At 44.9% G+C, this 18,391-nt stretch overlaps 3 protein-coding genes across 3 annotated transcripts; 1 reads left to right on the plus strand and 2 right to left on the minus strand.

The window, feature by feature from the left end:
- Positions 1-2,478: 2,478 nt before the first annotated feature.
- On the plus strand, positions 2,479-3,435 carry LOC140369427 (olfactory receptor 6N1-like). Its single transcript, XM_072456778.1, has one exon. It carries the CDS (start codon positions 2,479-2,481, stop codon positions 3,433-3,435), a length of 957 nt encoding a protein of 318 aa, XP_072312879.1.
- A 5,257-nt stretch (positions 3,436-8,692) lies between these two features.
- Positions 8,693-9,592, minus strand: LOC140369437 (olfactory receptor 52B2-like). The gene has a single exon (XM_072456788.1). The coding sequence runs from the start codon at positions 9,590-9,592 to the stop codon at positions 8,693-8,695; it is 900 nt and encodes a 299-aa protein (XP_072312889.1).
- A 5,724-nt stretch (positions 9,593-15,316) lies between these two features.
- Positions 15,317-18,391, minus strand: LOC140369448 (olfactory receptor 52Z1P-like). The gene is made up of 2 exons (XM_072456798.1): positions 17,885-18,391; positions 15,317-15,787 (listed from the first exon to the last, which is right to left on the minus strand). Exons 1-2 carry the CDS (start codon positions 18,389-18,391, stop codon positions 15,317-15,319), a joined length of 978 nt encoding a protein of 325 aa, XP_072312899.1.

Raw genomic sequence — 18,391 nt, forward strand, 5'->3', positions numbered from 1 at the left:
ACATATTGTCATTGACTTACATGGATTTTAGTTTACAAATATTTTGAATGGGATGGAAAAAATTACTTTGATATAAACAATTGAGTTTTTGCACACTTATTCTCCACATCACACTGAACATAAAAGCCAAAAGGGACAAAACTCTACCTTGAACCGTGCGGTCGTGAAAATGTTGAATGAAGTAGATGAAGTTGGTACTGTTTGTGGGGGAGGGGTGATGCAGGCTGGGGATTAGAGGTGTGCTCTTTGTGGTGGCTCGTACCCCGCGGTTGTAAGGGGGGCGAGGGCCTTTATCGCAGAGCGTGGCTTTACTTATTATTATTATTTTACGCATCGGTTTTGGCAAATTATTATTTATTATTGTAGACAATATTTTATTTCACAATCAGGGTAACATTTGGATTAACTTTAGAACCCATTCATTTAGGTCAGATTAGACCTTTGGGACATTAAATGCTGGTGCCGACCATGGGCCGAAGCTGAACGTTTAGGGCTTCACCTGATGTTTGTCTGTTGCCATGTTTGTTTTGACACTTCAACTTTGACACTTTCAACATCCAGTCTCTACATCGCTGAATGTTCAGACCAATCACAACCAGATTTAATGACCGGACAAAATGTCTGATGTCCTAAACCTCGTCCAGATTATTTGCTTTGTCTCTTTCTAATTCTCATTTCGGAGTTGTAAATAGAATAGAGAGATTATGTTTTATTGATAAAGTCTTCATTTTTGTCCAAACTTGTTTCTGACAGTATCGTGCTGTCAGGGTAATCAAGGCAAGCAGTGATTGACCAATGAACTCTAAAATGACCGTGTGTCACAACTATTTTTAAATTGTTCTAAGATATATCCAAATAAGCCTGTTTTCCCTTCACTTCTGCTGCCCTTTACTTCATGGTGTCTTTTAGTGGCCTCTACAGGCCGCTGAGCAGTACTACAGGAGCTTGGTTTTTCTTCTCCTGCAGATGCTCAGTTCAGCGCTGTTCATGTTTCTAATGATTAGACATTGGTTAGAAACACAGACAGCATTTTAATAACACAGAGTGCTAATTTGTGTGATGAAATTGTTGGTGAAGTGAGACTATGTAGTCCATTCAGCACTATGATCAGATGGGAGACTGGGAGTTCAAAGCCCACCCTTGGATATTTGATTTTTTTTCCTTTTTTCACTTATCCACTTAATATTGATGAACACCCCAGGTCTGCTTGCTCATCCATGAAAAGTTTACCGGCCACTACTGGTTTCTGGTTTGTTTCTCAGTTTGGTCGACTTCGAGCGTCAGTCCCAAAGGCCACAGTCTTATAAAGCTGTGTGTTTGGAGCCGTCAGAGCCACAGGGGCCTCGCTCTCCTGCACTGAACATTTAGACTGTTCACGATCATTGAAACGCATCAATTCTCTTAACGTGTCGTGTTTAGATTAAACCTGCAGATTTTTGATGAAACAGAAACATCTTTGACCCATTTTTAAACATTATTGCTTGTTTATGTCACACATTTTGTCTTCTGTCTCATTTTATTTAAACGTTATTTTAGATGAAATGCTAATGTCCAATCAATTCATTAACTGAGCCTGACAAAGAGTTTTGTTTTCATCTTAAATGTTGGATTTGATTGTGTGGCTTCAGCACATGTAGCTCTCAGGAAGTCCTTCTGTGGGTTTTGGGTTTAGACTTGGACTGGGTCTGGACATAATCCTGGTTTGGTCTCTGCTCCAGTCCAAGCTTCAGTCAAAGTCTGAATCATTGTGTGAATCAATTATTGTGTGACAGTTTTAATCATGTTTGGTTGTGTAAAAGTTTAAAAGTCTCTGTTCATGATGTTTGTGGTGCAGCACCTGTTGTGTCCTTGAGCAAGACATTTGTAAGTTTTAACTCCTGGTTTAGTCGAGTCTTTTCTGTTAAATTAATGTAATATTATTTATATTCTTTTATTTGTACACTTATTTGACAATTACAGTGAATGTTTGTTTGAGGCTGAAATCTGACCTGCATAACTCATTTCAGGACATGTTTTGGAGCTGGTTTAGACCGAGTTTGAGCCCAGTCTTGGTCGGGTTTGGTCTTGATGCAGACTTTGGAGTTGATTTCACTTTAGAGCTGCACAAAATAAAACAAAACGCTACAAAGGTAGACAAAATTAAAATGTGTTTGACTTTTTTTTTTTTAGATCTGTCTTGAAAATAAGACAATACATTTCATGAGGATTATCCGTCTGAATAAAGCATTAACAACCATAACAATAATAATATAATATTCAGTCTTTATCTTTTCAGTTTAATCCTGGTTTAGTCTCAGTGAAGATTGTATTTTGAAAAACATTGACGACTTTAACCACACTAGTTATTGATTGAATTATTCAACCTTAAAAACGTTAAGAACATATTGTGCAGCCCTAAAACGTGTGGGTCTGATGTTGGGGCATGAGTGACAAGTGTGTTCCTTTAATGACAGTTGGATGTTGGGCATCAGCCGAGCGATGGGTAACTGGACTCAGGTGAGTTATTTCATTTTGGGGGCCTACTCGGACCTTGGGCCCCTGCGCTGGCTCTACTTTGTGCTCACACTGTCTTCGTACGTGCTGATCGTGGGCTCAAACCTGCTGCTCATCGCTCTGATCATTCTGAACAGGAGTCTGCACCAGCCCATGTACCTGCTCCTCTGCAGCCTGTTTGTGAATGAGCTCTTTGGCAGCACTGCGCTCTTCCCGTTCCTGCTCTTCCAGATCCTGCAGGACCAGCACACTGTCTCCTACACCCTCTGCTTCCTCCAGATCTTCTGCATTCACTCTTACGGCTCGGTGGAGTTCTCCAGCCTGGCTCTGATGTCGTATGATCGATACTTAGCCATCTGTCGCCCGCTGCAGTACCAGAGGCTCATGACGCCACGGCGGATCTCCATTCTCACCGCCGTGTTGTGGACCTTGAGCATCGGCTCCATTTTTGTGGTCGTAGCTATGTCTGCACCGCTCAAACTGTGCGGTAACGTCATCCCCAAGGTCTACTGTATCAACTTCTCCATCGTGAATCTGGCCTGCTCCGACACGTCCGTGAACAACATCTATGGCCTGGTTTACATCTTCACCGTCGTTGTGCTTCTCATCGGGCTCATCGTCTTCTCGTACATGCGGATCCTGCGTGTGTGTTTCCATGGCGGCCGGCAAACGCGCCAGAAAGCGGCGCAGACTTGTACACCTCACCTGATTTCTCTGGCCAGCTTCTCGTTTGGAGCATTCTTCGAGATGACCCAAAGCCGCTTCGACATGCGCCACACGCCCATGAGCCTCAGGGTGCTGCTGTCGCTGTACTTCCTGAGCGCGCAGCCGCTGCTCAGTCCTCTGGTGTACGGCCTCACGCTGGGCAAGATCCGGGACGTCTGCAGGGGCCTGCTCCAGAGGAACCGCCAGAACCCGCCAGAGGAACTGAAAAAACTCTGAACGTCCACCTGAAGAACCAAGAAATACCAGAACATGACTCGACTTTTCTTTCCCATTCTGTGTGTGACTTTGACCACATTAAAGCACATTAAAAGAGCAGATTGTGTACTTGTTTTTCGGATTAGGACAGAACGGTTCACCAGAAGAGTTACGGTGGTTATGGCCTTGTGATGAGTTTATGGCCTGGATTAGGGTATGTGATGTAATGTTTGAATTTATATATCTGTTAAACACATAAGATATATTTGGGTGTGTGACAAAGCTCCTCCAGGATCATCTCTGTTCCCACATTTGACCCAAAAGCACACTGATGCAGTGCAGTAAAACTTGTTCTTTTGTGCCTTGAGTTAAAAGCAACAAACACTGTACAATGTAGGAGCTTTAGAGGCAAGGCAAGTTTATTTGTAGAGCACAATTCGTACACAAGGCAATTCAAAGTGCTTCACAACAGGAAAAACATGCATTAAAATCACAGAGACATGACAGAAATCACAAAACAGTTTAAGACAAAAAAGAGAAGTGTGCAAAGAAAATCCTTTCAGTCATATGCACAGCTAAACAAAACAGTTTTTAGCTTAGATTTGAACATTGTCAGAGGAGAAGCCTGTCACATCTTCGGGAGGACTGTTCCAGATTTTAGCTAAATAAAAACTGAACCACTGATTCCCCATGTTTAGTCCTGACTCTGGGCACCAGCAGGAGGCCGGTCCATGTTTAGTCCTGACTCTGGGCACCAGCAGGAGGCCGGTCCATGTTTAGTCCTGACTCTGGCACCAGCAGGAGGCCGGTCCATGTTTAGTCCTGACTCTGGCACCAGCAGGAGGCCGGTCCATGTTTAGTCCTGACTCTGGCACCAGCAGGAGGCCGGTCCATGTTTAGTCCTGACTCTGGCACCAGCAGGAGGCCGGTCCATGTTTAGACCTGACTCTATTGTAGCATAGCTGGGGAACTAGGTTTATATTTCTGTTCCTAACTGGCCTGACCATAAGCCATTTCAAAAGAGGAACGTTTTAAGCCTGGTCTTAAATTAAGAGACTGTGTCAGCCTCTTTAACATGGAGAGGAGCTGATTCCATAACACAGGAGCTTGGGAGCTAAACGCTCTACCTCCTACTGTGCTTTTAGAGACTCTTGGGACCACCAGAAGGCCAGCATTTTGAGAGTGAAGAGCTCTGTTTGGATGATATGGTTCTATAGCATCTCGGGCCATGTCATTTATGGCTTCGTAGGTCAGAATAACAATGTAACAATCTATGTAATCAATAGGTTTACATAGATTGGTTTACAATTCTCCCCAGAGACATTTTGAGTTATTCACAGATTCTGACAGTGTAAATTCAAAGCTATACAATGATGTCTCACTCATGCACATCTGATAATATTTGAGTAAGTTGTGGTCATTTGAATGTAAATAACTCTGAATTCCTCTTACTGAGAAAATTGCCTCTAAAGATTCTCACCTGAGTGAGCCCAGAGTCACAGGGGGGCTCATTTGCATCTCATTGAGATAAGCCCTCCCCCTGTCACACTGACAGCACCTTCCCCCTACAGCTGTCACTCAAGACTCAAGAGGAGTGTTGTTTTGATGTAGTGTCAGGACTTGAACTGAACTTGAATCAGAATTAGAAGTTACTATATTAAAATGGAAATACTTGGATTACAAAAGGCCCTGAATAGCATCAAAGAATCAGAATGAGAATCAGAATAGGGTTTATTGCCATTTGTCGATAAACAGAATTCACAGGTGATTCAATGCAACACAAACAACAAAACATTGAACACTTGGCGTGATATGTACATAATGAAAAATAAGGTACAGTGTTCTCGCTGGGCTGAGGTTTGAGGACGGCAGTGGGACACCCAAAAAATGTCGGTGCTCCGTGCTGCCCACGCGCATGTCGCTCCGTGCGACGCTCCGTGCTGCATGCGCGTCGCTCCGTGGTGCCCGCGCGCGGCGCTCGCGTCGCTCCGTGCTGCCAGCGTCGCTCCGTGCTGCCCGCGTCGCTCCGTGCTGCCCGCGTCGCTCCGTGCTGCCCGCGACGCTCCATGCTGCCCGCGTCGCTCCGTGCTGCCCGCTCCGTGCTGCCTGCGACGCTCCGTGCCGCCCGCGCATCGCTCCGTGCTGCTGTCGCTCCGTGCTGCTGTCGCGAGCTGCCCGCGCGACGCTCTGTGCCACCCGCGCATCGCTACGTGCTGCTGTCGCTCCGTGCTGCCCTGACAGCACCTTCCCCCTACAGCTGTCACTCAAGACTTAAGAGTAGTGTTGTTTTATTGATGTAGTGTCAGGACTTGAACTGAACTTGAATCAGAAATGAAGCCTGCGTAAATTCAGCCTGGAAGACCTAACCCCACCCATCTACGTCAAGGCCACTCGCTCCCCAGCTCACCAAGGCACCCTGTCCGGGTGTCGGCCACCATGGAAGGACCCCTCTCCCCAGCGCCATCATCGCACTCAAGTGGGCGTCCGCCTGTCCGTCTGAGAGAGTCAGATCCCTCACTTCACCATCGACACTTCCAGGTTTCTGCGCTTATCCCAAAGAGGTTATGCAGTTTTTCCCCGCCAAGAAGGAGGGTGGAAGGACACGGGACGTCTGCATCATGGCCCCCGCACTTGCTCCTCATGCCCAATCAACGCTCTCAAGTTACTTCTCCCCGCTACCAATCATCGCCCAGGCGGTCGCATTTAAGCCCTCAGGCAGATGGCTCGGCCGTTCAAACCGTACTGCGACCCACCACCTCCCCTGCTCCTCCTCTGCATTCCCCTCATCCTCTACCTTCTCTTCACATCTACCACCACCAGTCTCCAGAATCCGGGGGGAGACATCTAATACAAATAGATCATGGAGTGCCCATGATCGCAGCGTCTTCCGCCGGGCTCTGAGCGCCAAATAACCCACGTAATAAAGCTTGCTAAACAGTCCTTTCTCGTCGTCTCTGCGTCTCTCCAGGGTGAATTAGAAGTTACTATATTAAAATGGAAATACTTGAATTACAAAAGGCCCTGAATAGCATCAAAGAATCAGAATAGGGTTTATTGCCATTTCCTGATAAACAGAATTCACAGGTGATTCAATGCAACACAAACAACAAAACATTGAACACTTGGCATGATATGTACATAATGAAATATAAGGTACAGTGTTCTCGCTGGGCTGAGGTTTGAGGATGGCAGTGGGACACCAAAAAATTTCCGTTGCTCCATGCTGCCCACGCGCGTGTCGCTCCGTGCTGCCCACGCGCATGTCGCTCCGTGGCGCGTCGCTCCGTGCTGCTCCGTGCTGCCCGTGCAGCCTGCGCGCGCGCCGCTGCCCGACAGAGAAGGCTGAAAACTAGCGATCTTTCACGGCTTAATATATGCTTTTAATGCTGCCAATACAGTTATCTGAAGCACGGAGTGGCTAATTCATGACTCAAAACTTCAACATTCTGCAACATTTTTAAAAATCACTAATTTGGAGAAAAAAAGCTAAAATTCTGTTTTTCTCAGTTTGGTGAAGTTCTATGGCCAGTCACATATGTGCCCAAAGTGTTTTTTTGATTGATTCCCGCAGTTTTTAGCGAGAGTACAGACTCTCTACTTCTCCTCGGATCTGCAGACGGACGGGCAACTCACAATCGCGTCATAATCACCATTCCCCCCTGCCCCACTCCCCTCTCCGGGTGGTGCCGCGGCGACTGTAGCTCCAATGCCAAGACTGCTTGTACGTGGAAGAGAGCCACCGCGGTGAAGTTAGTTTCACGTTGGACAGGAGAGCCTGCTGCGCCGTGAACCTTCGGACTTGTGGGGTGGAACTTACAACTAAGTTTCATTTGAGTGCTGGCGCTATTCCCACGATAAAGAAGATGATGGGGCACAAGAGCAGTAAGTACTAAAGTCTACATGTGTGACTCACGTACATTTCTTGACGAGGTGTTTGTTCTTACATTGTTTTCTGATGTTTTTCATTCATTATGATGACTGTGCAAGTGCTTGAAATGTGAAATTGATTTTATTTTTTATATCTTGGCATTTCCGTGTGCCGCTGTGTAGGAGCCTCAGCCTGTGTTTATATTCACCGTCTCCACGCTGAGAGTCACGGGGTGGGGGGTGGGGAGCCACACGCTCTCTGAGACTACGTCACGGGGTGGGGGGGGCCACACGCTCTCGCTGAGACTACGTCACGGGGTGGGGGGGCCACACGCTCTCGCTGAGACTACGTCACGGGGTGGGGGGGGACACACGCTCTCGCTGAGGCTATGTCACAGGTTGGGCGGGGGAGGCAGGTTGTTCTTCGTGAGGGTGGGGGCGAATCTCAAACTAAGCTGTGTGCATTTCCGGGTTTGTGAGCGAGGTCCAAGATATGGGTGATATTTCATAACTATCATGTTATGGGTGTTGCACAACAGTTATTATTATCAAATATACCCTTAGAGTAGACTATGAAATGGGAAAGTTAGAATGATATGGGATCTTTAAATGAGCCGTGATGTTGTTTCTCTGAATATTTACTGCCACTTGTTTTCTTTTGGTTTTTGCTCTCTGGTTGCACGTTCTGTTCTGTGTTTTATGTGTAATTTTCTTGAAAAAGAAAAAAAGAACTATATCACAATTATTGGCTTGTATTTGGAGTTTATTTTAGAAAATATGTAGCAAGCAGACACATCTTCTGCTGAAGAAATCCAGGAGTTGTTACTCTAATGTTTGTTCTGTAAGTCTGTTGTTCCAAGTTCTTCAATAGGAGCATCTGAACCTTGATTTAGTCCATCTGATGACCTAGAACTTCAGTGCTTTATGTCCTGGCCAGAGATTGTTGCTCCATATCTTTTTTTCCTCCTTCGACCCCTACATCTCCTCCATCAGTTTGATATTGCTGTTGGTTGTTGTTACAGATCTCTTGACTCATGAAACTGAAATACTTTTTTTATTCTTCAAATTCCTCAGACATCTTTTGTTAATTGTCGGCTACAAAAGATACAATTCGTGTAACTTAGATGCTCTGAAGTAAATCCACATGTGGGCGTGAGTAAGCCTTGCTTTTGTTGCTCTCCAACTATATTTTCGAGTTTAATCTTGGTGCAAAATTCCACAGAAAAGGTTTAATAGATTCAGTTGATTTTTCCTGGATTGTTGGACCCTGAGCAGGAAGATGCAGTGGCAGCCATCTTGTTTGATTCTGTCCTTGTTAAACCACGTCTAGTAGTTTGAACAGCTGCTAGATATCACATTATACTTTGTATAAGTAGTACTTTGTACCCTCTACATCCCCCCCAAAGAAATACTACATCCGCCCTGTTTTTTTGGGCCACAGCCGGTTTCTGCAGCTGGTGTGTATCTTGGACAGGTTCAGGCCATAAATCAGAGGGTTGAAGATTGGCGGACTGACCAGGAAATACAGCGACAGAAACACGCGCACTTCGTCGGGCACCGAGCGCATGTCGAAGCGGCTCTGCATGACTTCAAAGAAGCTGGCGAGGCCCATGTTGAGCAGCGAGGCCACGTGCGGCACGCAGGTGCTCAGGGCTTTGTGGCGCGTGCGCTTGCAGCTGTTCAGACACACTCTGATGATGCGCACGTATGAGTAGATGATGAGCGTGGGGACAAGCAGCGCCACTAGACAGGTGTACAGAACGCCGTACACGTTGTTCACGCTGATGTTTCCACATGCTAACTTCACCACAGAGTAGTTATCGCAGTAAACTTTAGGGATCTGATTTCCACACAGACTCAAGGGGGCGCTGAGGGATATCATGAAGCCCACCTCCAGCAGCACAAAGATCCAGATGCCAGTTACCATTTTGAGTGCCTTCTGAGACGACAGGCGAATGTGATACTGCAGAGGGAAGCAGATCGCTACGAAGCGGTCGTATGACATGGCGGCTAGCGTCAGGATCGCTGTTATGGCGTACATGTACACAAAGAAGATCTGGAAGAAGCAGAGCGGATATGAAATCTTGTGCTCATCCTGAAGGATCTGAAAAAGGAGGAACGGGAAGATGGCGGTTCCTCCAGAGAGTTCGTTGAGAAACAGACTAAAGAGGAAGATGTACATGGGCTGGTTCAGACAGCGTTCCAGAAGAATGATCACGAGAAGCAGCAGGTTGCCCAGAAGGGCCAGAGCGTACATCAATGCCAGGATCAGGAAGTACAGCCACCTCAGACGCCCGGTGTCCGAGTACATCACAAGGTCGAAATGTGTAGCGTTTATATAAAAGGACATTATTGATCAACTATGTGAGAGTGTATGGAACTTAATACTTAAACACTTAAGGATAAATGAAAGAAAGACTTTGCTTTACAGTTTTCCTCAGTAGAGTCAGAGACACAGTAACAAAGTATGCAAATTTAAACTGTAACACCCAATAACTAAAACCCCCAAACCGACATCCATCGGGTCTGAACCAGGACGAACACAGATTTAAACCTGGGCCAAACCAGGTAACAAGAGAAAATATATTTGTAATTATGTGAAAGACGGCCGAATCAGATGTTTTGATGGGCCGGATCCAACTCATGGGCCTTCGGTGGCATTTGTCTGCTCCACAAACCAATAATTTTTTTTTAATGTTTTACTTTACTGTAAAAAAACAACAACCAATGTGGACCAACATGTGAACAAAATGACACTGGGAAGATTGTTACATCGTTATATTGTAGTGGAGATATGGCAGTAAAAAGTAAACAGAAATAATGAGAAATATTTTGTAAAAGCAGATTTCTGTTTTTGAGCTGATGTTACAGACAGAAAAAGACTAAAACATTTGAAATGCTAAACCATAGCTGAAACTAAAGGTGTATAAACTACTGTTCCTCATAAAGCGTTTGACACAAAAACATTTAGCTCAAGTGCAACTGAGTAGGAGTTCTGTTCTTCAAACCAATATTACACAAGTCTTTTGTCATCGCCTGTGGAAATGTCATAATCCAAACAAAAACTCCACGTCAGAACCGGAAAGAGCAGCGCGTGATCCGAGCGGCGCTAAAATGAGTCAGAGTCATGAGTCTTTAATTCTAATTGCCCGACACGTCTGGTGCACAAATGCTGTAAACGCAGCCGTCCCTTTGGACCTGGAGCGTCTGAAACATGAGCTAGATCTGTCCTGATGCCGCTCCGCAGAGCCGCCTCGTCACAGGGGCATTTCACCGTAACAAGCGGCAGATTTTATTGCCACTGTCAGTGAAAAAAGGAACTTGCTATGGCGATGCAGTAAAGGATACATTTGTAAAATAAAAGTACGATTATAAAAAGACGTGAAAAAAATAAGGTGTTGACTAAAATGAAAAGAGACTTTGACTAAAAAGACGGTTTTGAAACTAAGTGAATAAGAACAAAATCTTAAATGTAGAAATATCTCCTTAAAACGTCTTCTGTAGTTTACATTGCATTAATGTAAAAAATGTATTACATATTTTTCATGCTTAAAAAATGCGGCATTAAAAAAAAAAAAAGTTGGTATTTGTGACGTGTTAACATGTAAAAATTAGGGTGGTTTGGATATTTTATTTAGTATTTGCGTGAAAGAAATCTGGCTCAAATTGTGCACGAATTTAAATCAAGACTTTTATTTTAAAATGTAAAACTTGAATAAATCCATCCTGGACTTGGAGAAATCCTTGTGTTTATTCTGTCAGAGTCTGTTTGGTGTAGGAGCTTTTTTAAGGCCTGATCTTTATGTCTCTGTGGGAGAGAAATACACCCGGAGAAAACTACTGGCCACTTGTTGTTTCCAGGTGAAAGTTTCCATGTTGAAAGCTGACCTAAAAACACAATTATTTTTTCCTGTAATGCCTTAAGATGTGGTGTAAAAAGATCTCAGAGACAACCAAAGCACTGCCAAACATTATAAACCGACAAATCTGAGGACGCCCTTTAACCCAGAGTCCAACAGAGACACAAGACCCACAGCAGTAAAACACATTCAAACACCTAAACAAACATTTCTATAAGTAAATATATAATTAAACCGACTGAATATTTCCGCTGTCACACGTATCCACCTGATCTCTGTTTGATCATGAACAGAAGCAAGTCAACATTTGAGCTCATAAATCACATAATATATACATTATTTTCACCTCTCAAGTTTAAAAATTAGTAAATGTGCAAAAACTCATTATAAGACAATCCTCAGAACAAAGGGACCTCGAGCGCTTGCGGATGTCATTTGCCCCAAAATGGCAGATTAGAGATGGGCCGGTAATGACTCAGTACTGTGGCATCAAGACTGCTCTTCTTTAGGAGAGGCTTTATGACCGCAGTTTTCAAAGACATTGGGAATGTTCCAGATTGAAGCAACATGTTAACTATGTGAGTGAGAGGTGCTAATAAACTGTTCAGCACAAATTTGAGAAATCTGGTGGGTAACACATCGAGGCAGTATGTAGATGAACAGTTTTGTCAGTTACAGGTGCAAAGTGAGTTAGCTCTAAGTGTCTCGGTGGTTTCAGGTTTTATTTTTGTACTGTGGGATTCATAGCATTATAAATGCCTAGATATTGTCATTAAAGAATAATGCAAACTCATTACACTTGGATGTGGAAATGAGTTCTAACGGCAGCTGAGCTGGAGGGTTTGTTAATCTGTTACTGTGGCAAACAGGACACGCCAGTTGTTAGTACAGCTTCTAAGTATTTCAGAAAATATCCCCCCTATTTCTACATAAAATGAGGTTGTACATGTTCAGCTTCTCTTTGTAAATCTCTTTTTGAACCTGGAGCTTTGACTTCCACCATTTCCATTCTGCCCGACGGCACTCCCTTTTCGAATCATCATTTCTCAAAAGTGCCTTCTGCTATATATATATAAAGGGGTAATGGTATCCAGAACATTCAAAACTTTAGATGTAACAGAGTTCAATAAATCATTTACACTAGAACATGAGACATTTTCAAAGTTTATCATTTCCATAAACAGTGCATCTGTGCCATCATTTATGTGTCTCCTCTGAACAACTGCAGGACCAGCCGGTGGTTTGGTAAAAACAGACATGTCAAAGAAGACACAGAAATGATCAGACCGAGCAGCATTGACCACATTGACATTTGAAATATTTACCCCCTTTGTAATTAGGAGATCTAGAGTGTGTCCTCTGCTGTGGGTGGGGCCTCTCACATGCTGAGTAAGACTGAAGGTTTCAAGGACAGCATCAAGCTCTCAAGCGTTTCTGTCACAATTATTATTCACATTCACATGGAAATCACCTGTAATGACCAAACCATCAAAGTTTGTGCAATGTTGTGCACTTTTTGTTTTACACTACTACACTACGACTGAAGCATCTCAGTAAAATCATCAATAAAACGTTGGCAGTGCTGAAGAGGCTTGTATAAAACAATGAAGAGAATGGATGGAGACTGTTTTTGCTCCATTTTAAAGGATACATACTCAAATGATGAAAACACCCCAAAAGACAACCTGTGGGTAATTATTTAATCTCTAAAGATAGCACAGACTCTACCCCCTTTTTGTTTTCTCGTGTTTCAGATTCAAACTTAATGTTTTTGTCAAGCCATGTTTCAGTTAAGAACATAAAATCAAGATTATAAGAAGAAATTCAATTATTAATTAAGAGTGATTTGTTACATAAGGATCTGACATTTAGCACAGCAAGTTTCAGACTAGGGTTAGATCTTTTTCACACGGAATAAGAATTACATTTCTCAGATTGGGCAGCCTGACTCGTATTGTGTTTTCCCATCTGTGTGTTGTGACTACAGAAATAGCAATACGGGAGGCTGTTTTTACACAGTTAGCCTCAGGTTTAGGGTTAGACTCAGGTTTAGGATTAGACTCGGGTTTAGGGTTAGCCTCAGAATTAGGGTTAGCCTAAGGGTTAGCTTTAGGGTTAGCCTCAGGTTTAGAGTTAGCTTCAGTATTAAGCTACGTACAGACCGCAGACGCCTAATCGCGCCCGACGCAGAATTTGAGCGCGTGTACATTTGAAAGGTTTACGCACTGGACGCGCGCTCTCGACGCCACGGGCACTATACACTGGCGCGCGTACGGCGCGCTCGAGCTCTCCGCGCACATGCGCAGTAGAGGTGTTGTCGCATGAGCAGTGGAGTTGTTGTCGGTGTGGCCTTTCATTGTGTAAAATTGCAGATATCGAGAGTGTTGTTTTCGCGTTTTTGGTTTGTTTCTGTCTTTGTATTCCACCGCGAATACATCGTACAGCTCCTTTCTCCCGCACACGGCCACAATCAGTCTTTCGTCTGCCGTTGTTGACGAGCAAGGAAAAAGTGGCGCTTCTTGGGGAATTCCACGGGGAATACCAGAAATGCGAGGGGAAATACATACATACGTACGTACGTCGACTGCTACGTGCGGCGACTGCTACGCTTCTGCTGCAGAGACCTCAACATATCTGAACGCGTCGAGTAAGCCGCATCGGCCAGCTCATACGCGCACTCAAAGCGTCGAGAGCGTAAAAAAACGCACCAATCGCGCCGCAAAAATGAAGAAATCGTGCCGCGGATAACGCACTACGTGCTTTACTATAGACTTTGAATGTAAACTGGACGCTTCGGCCGCGGCGGTGTGGAAGCCGCTTTAGGGTTAGCTTCTGGTTTAGGGTTAGCCACGGGTTTAGGGTTAGCCTCAGGATTAGGGTTAACCACGGGTTTAGGGATGACTTTGGCCTATGTTATGATTTTAGGAGATATATTACAATGGAAAACTTCAGGTAACACTTTTTGTTTTACACTACTATTAAAGAATATGAGGTTCAGGCTTGGGTTTAGGGTTAGCTTTGGGTTAACGTGCTGTTAACGTTGTCTTCTCTACAATTTATAGATTCGCTCTGGATCAGGTTAAAATCAACATTGGCTTGTTTTACTTTGAATCAGAATCACTTTTATTCATCTGCAATGGGAAAATATTTTCATCACAGACATCCAGAATAAATAAATTTAAAAAATAAAAGGTTTATGAATAAGAAAATTAAGTTTATATCAGGCTGCCCCAAATAAATTGTCTGTTTGCTGTAACCCGAGTCAACATTTTTCAAGTGGGTCGGACGGTAGGCAAATTCTTTTTTTTTTACTTTGAAGGGAAAAATAAAAGATCCAAATGTTGTCAATTTTTGAGTCAGAGTGACCACCAGGGGTCAGGCTTCAACAGTCAATGACGGAAAACGTCTCGATCAACCCGATCGGGAGACTAAATCTCACGATTTTAAGATATTTCAATCGACCTTTTGTACGCCGCTATCCTTTATTTTGGTAGCTAAGGCGAGCGGGGGGAACATGCGGGGGACACGGGCGCCGCCATGTTTGTTGTGAAGACGCTGCTGGGGGTGTTTCAATCCCAGAATGCATTTGCGTAAGTCAAATTTCTGTCAGGGTGACATTACTATGGACATGTCAGTGGCGCCGACAAGGGCAAACCAACTTGTAAAAAGCAATGTGGGGACTCTTACGCGCGGTTTGTTTTCTTATAGATGCATGTGGAGGACTGAAAATGAAGACGCACATGCGGTGCGCAGTGCGTCATCAGTCCTTTGAGATGAAAGACAGGTTTACCAGCGTGATAAAAGTATTCGACACGGTGGTTCAGGAGAGACAGGTCGGTGTGTCGGCGAAATAATTGAAAAATAAAAGATTTTGACGTTTTTTCCACAAAATGCTGATATTTTTTTTTCAGTCGGCTAGTTTCATAGCGGGTCGGTCGGGTAACGGCAAACAGACATATTATTTTGCCTTGCCTCACTGTAATAATGAAAATCCAATAAACCTGTGTTTGACAACTAAAACCCTGGTAAAAACTGTTTAAAAACCGCACCCTAGTTCCTGACCTTTATTGTTTCCGTTTACAGTCACTTAACAACATCAATTATAGATTTGATTTGTTTCTGTACCGTAAGATCGAACTGTATTTATTAATTCCACTTGTTAAAACAGCTTTTATTCAGAGTAAAGGAAATGGTACAAACTGAGATTTATGCTGCTCGTTGTCTCCGGAGCTCCTCACAGGGTTGAGTAAGCATCGTGTGGCCTGGCGAATGCTTCTCAGCTGAAGGCCGTATATGAGCGGGTTCAGGAGCAGCTGGAACATCAGGAAATACAGTGAGAAGAGCACCCGCATAAACCCCGATAGCACGCTCGTGTCAAAGCGGCTCTGTAGAATCTCAAAACAGCTGCCAAAGGTAAAGTTGAGCAGCGAGACGAGGTGCGGCGCACACGTACTCAGTGCCTTCTGCCGTGTCTGTCTGCTGCCCGTGTAACAGATCCTCAGAATGCAGACGTAAGAGAAGAAGATGGGCGCCAATGGCACCAGGACTGTCAAGACCACACCAAAGAGACCGTAGATATTGTTGACGGTGTTTCCGTAGCACGCCAGCTTTGCCACCAGGTAGTTGTGGCAGTAGACGCTGTAGAGGTTAGAATGAGGTTAGAATGCGATGTAGGTGTTGGAGGAACAGCCCTGAGCTGGTTTAAATCCTATTTAACTGATAGGTACCAATTTGTTAATGTAAACAAGAGCTCCTCACCATGCTCTAAAGTAATTTACGGTGTGCCACAGGGTTTGGTACTCGGTCCAATTCTGTTTACTCTTTATATAGGCAACATTATCAGAAAGCATGGCATTAACTTCCACTGCTATGCAGATGACACTCAGCTGTATTTATCAATGAAACCTGATCAGAGCGATCAAGTAGACAGACTTAGTGCTTGTGTGAAGGAGAGAAAAACCTGGATGACACTTAACTACCTGCTTCTTAACCCTGAAAAAACCGAGGTCATTGTGCTTGGCCCTAAGCATCTACGAGACGGTCTATCTGAGCAGATAGTCACGCTGGACAATGTTAGTGTAGCCTCTAGTTCTACTGTAAGAAATCTTGGAGTCTTATTTGACCAGGAGCTCTCATTTAAAGCTCATATAAATCAAGCTTGTAAAACAGCTCAAATTTCCATTTGCGCAACATCGCCAAAATCAGAAGAATCCTGCCTAAAAGCGATGCTGAAAAACTTATCCATGCATTTGTAACGACTAGATTAGACTAGTCTAGACTAGACTAGCAGTGTGTCCTAAAAGCTCCATAAAAAGCTTTCAACTGGTTCAAAATGCAGCAGCAAGATTACTAACAGGAACAAAAAGAAGAGAGCACATTACAACAGTGCTGAAGTCTCTTCACTGGCTTCCCGTCCAGTTTAGAATCAAATTTAAAATTCTACTCTTGACCTACAAAGCCATAAATGACATGGCCCCATCCTACCTCAAAGATGCTATAGAACCATATCATCCAAACAGAGCTCTTCGCTCTCAGAATGCTGGCCTTCTGGTGATCCCAAGAGTCTCTAAAAGTACTGTAGGAGGTAGAGCGTTTAGCTACCAAGCTCCTGTGTTATGGAATCAACTCCCGACCCATGTTAAATATGCTGACACAGTCTCTCATTTAAGTCCAGGCTTAAAACGTTCCTCTTTGAAATCGCTTATGGTCAGACTAGTTAGGAACAGAAACATAAACCCACAGCTTTAGCTACGCTGCCCTAGGAGCAACTGTGCTGGGGAAGTATGACAGCTTGAGCACTATCCTCTTCTTCTGACTACTTATGCTATAAAACAATATTTATTTTTTAATTCCACTTGCAAACTGTTCACCGCCTTCTTTTTCTTTCTCTCACTCCTGAGGACCTGTGGACCCAGATGTCCCTCTCCTGGTGAAGTGGTCCCTGCCCTGTGTGGACGGTCCCTCATCTGCCTGAGGAGTGGGTCCAGCTCGACTCAGACGGTCCCTCATCTGCCTGAAGAGTGGGTCCAGCTCGCCTCCAACGGTCCCTCATCTGCCTGAGGAGTGGGTCCAGTTCGCCTCCGACGGTCCCTCATCTGCCTGAGGAGTGGGTCCACCTCGACTCAGACGGTCCCTCATCTGCCTGAAGAGTGGGTCCAGTTCGCCTCAGTCGGTCCCTCATCTGCCTGAAGAGTGGCTCCAGTTCGCCTCCGACGGTCCCTCATCTGCCTGAGGAGTGGGTCCACCTCGACTCAGACGGTCCCTCATCTGCCTGAAGAGTGGGTCCACCTCGACTCAGACGGTCCCTCATCTGCCTGAAGAGTGGGTCCAGTTCGCCTCAGTCGGTCCCTCATCTGCCTGAAGAGTGGCTCCAGTTCGCCTCAGTCGGTCCCTCATCTGCCTGAAGAGTGGGTCCAGCTCCAGTCTCCCTCGTGTCCGTCTGTCCGTCTGTGAGAGTCGGATCTCTCCTTCACTGGAACTCCTCCAGGTTTCTACGCTTTTTTCCCAAAGAGGTTTTTTTTGTAGTTTTTCCTGGCTGAGAAGGAGAGTCTAAGGACAGAGGACCCTGGGACATCGTCCCTCGCCACCACAGACATTGTCTGACTCCCTCGCCACCACAGACATTGTCTGACTTCATCGCCACCACAGACATTGTTGATTAATTTCTCCCTGTGGCCCTCAGAGGCAACTGTTCTTGTGATTTTGGGCCTTACAAAAATAAATTGATTTGATTTGATTTAGATGTTGTTTCCACAGTAAGTGAGACGCAGACTCAGGGCCAAACCGATCGAGAACTTCAGGAAAGAATAGAACCAAACCAAGAGGACCAGAACCCCGGCCCGGTGCAGACTCATGCGTGTGTGGTACTGCAGGGGGCAGCAGATGGCCAGGTAGCGGTCATACGCCATCAGAGCCAGAGTGCCGAACTCCACGTTACCGTAGGTGTAGATACAGAAGATCTGGACAAAGCAGAAGGGAACGGACACCAGATGCACGTCCAGAGGCAGCTGCAGCAGGAGGAAGGGGAAGATGCCTCCGCTGCCGTAGAGCTCGTTCACAAACAGACTGCAGAGGAGCAGGTACATGGGCTCGTGAATGCTGCGGCTCAGGAGGATCAGAACCACCAGAAACGAGTTCAGGACCAAGATCACGGCGTAGATTAGAGCCATGCAGAACACCAGCAGGTACCGAACACTGCCCAGCTGCAGGTACGCGCTCAGGACAAAGTACGGCAGCGTGGAGTTCACCAT

Source organism: Eucyclogobius newberryi, unplaced genomic scaffold (genome assembly GCF_026437365.1).
Source record: "Eucyclogobius newberryi isolate DKJ021-1_F unplaced genomic scaffold, fEucNew1.0.hap1 SCAF_10, whole genome shotgun sequence".
In the NCBI taxonomy this organism is placed as follows: Eukaryota; Metazoa; Chordata; class Actinopteri; order Gobiiformes; family Gobiidae; genus Eucyclogobius; species Eucyclogobius newberryi.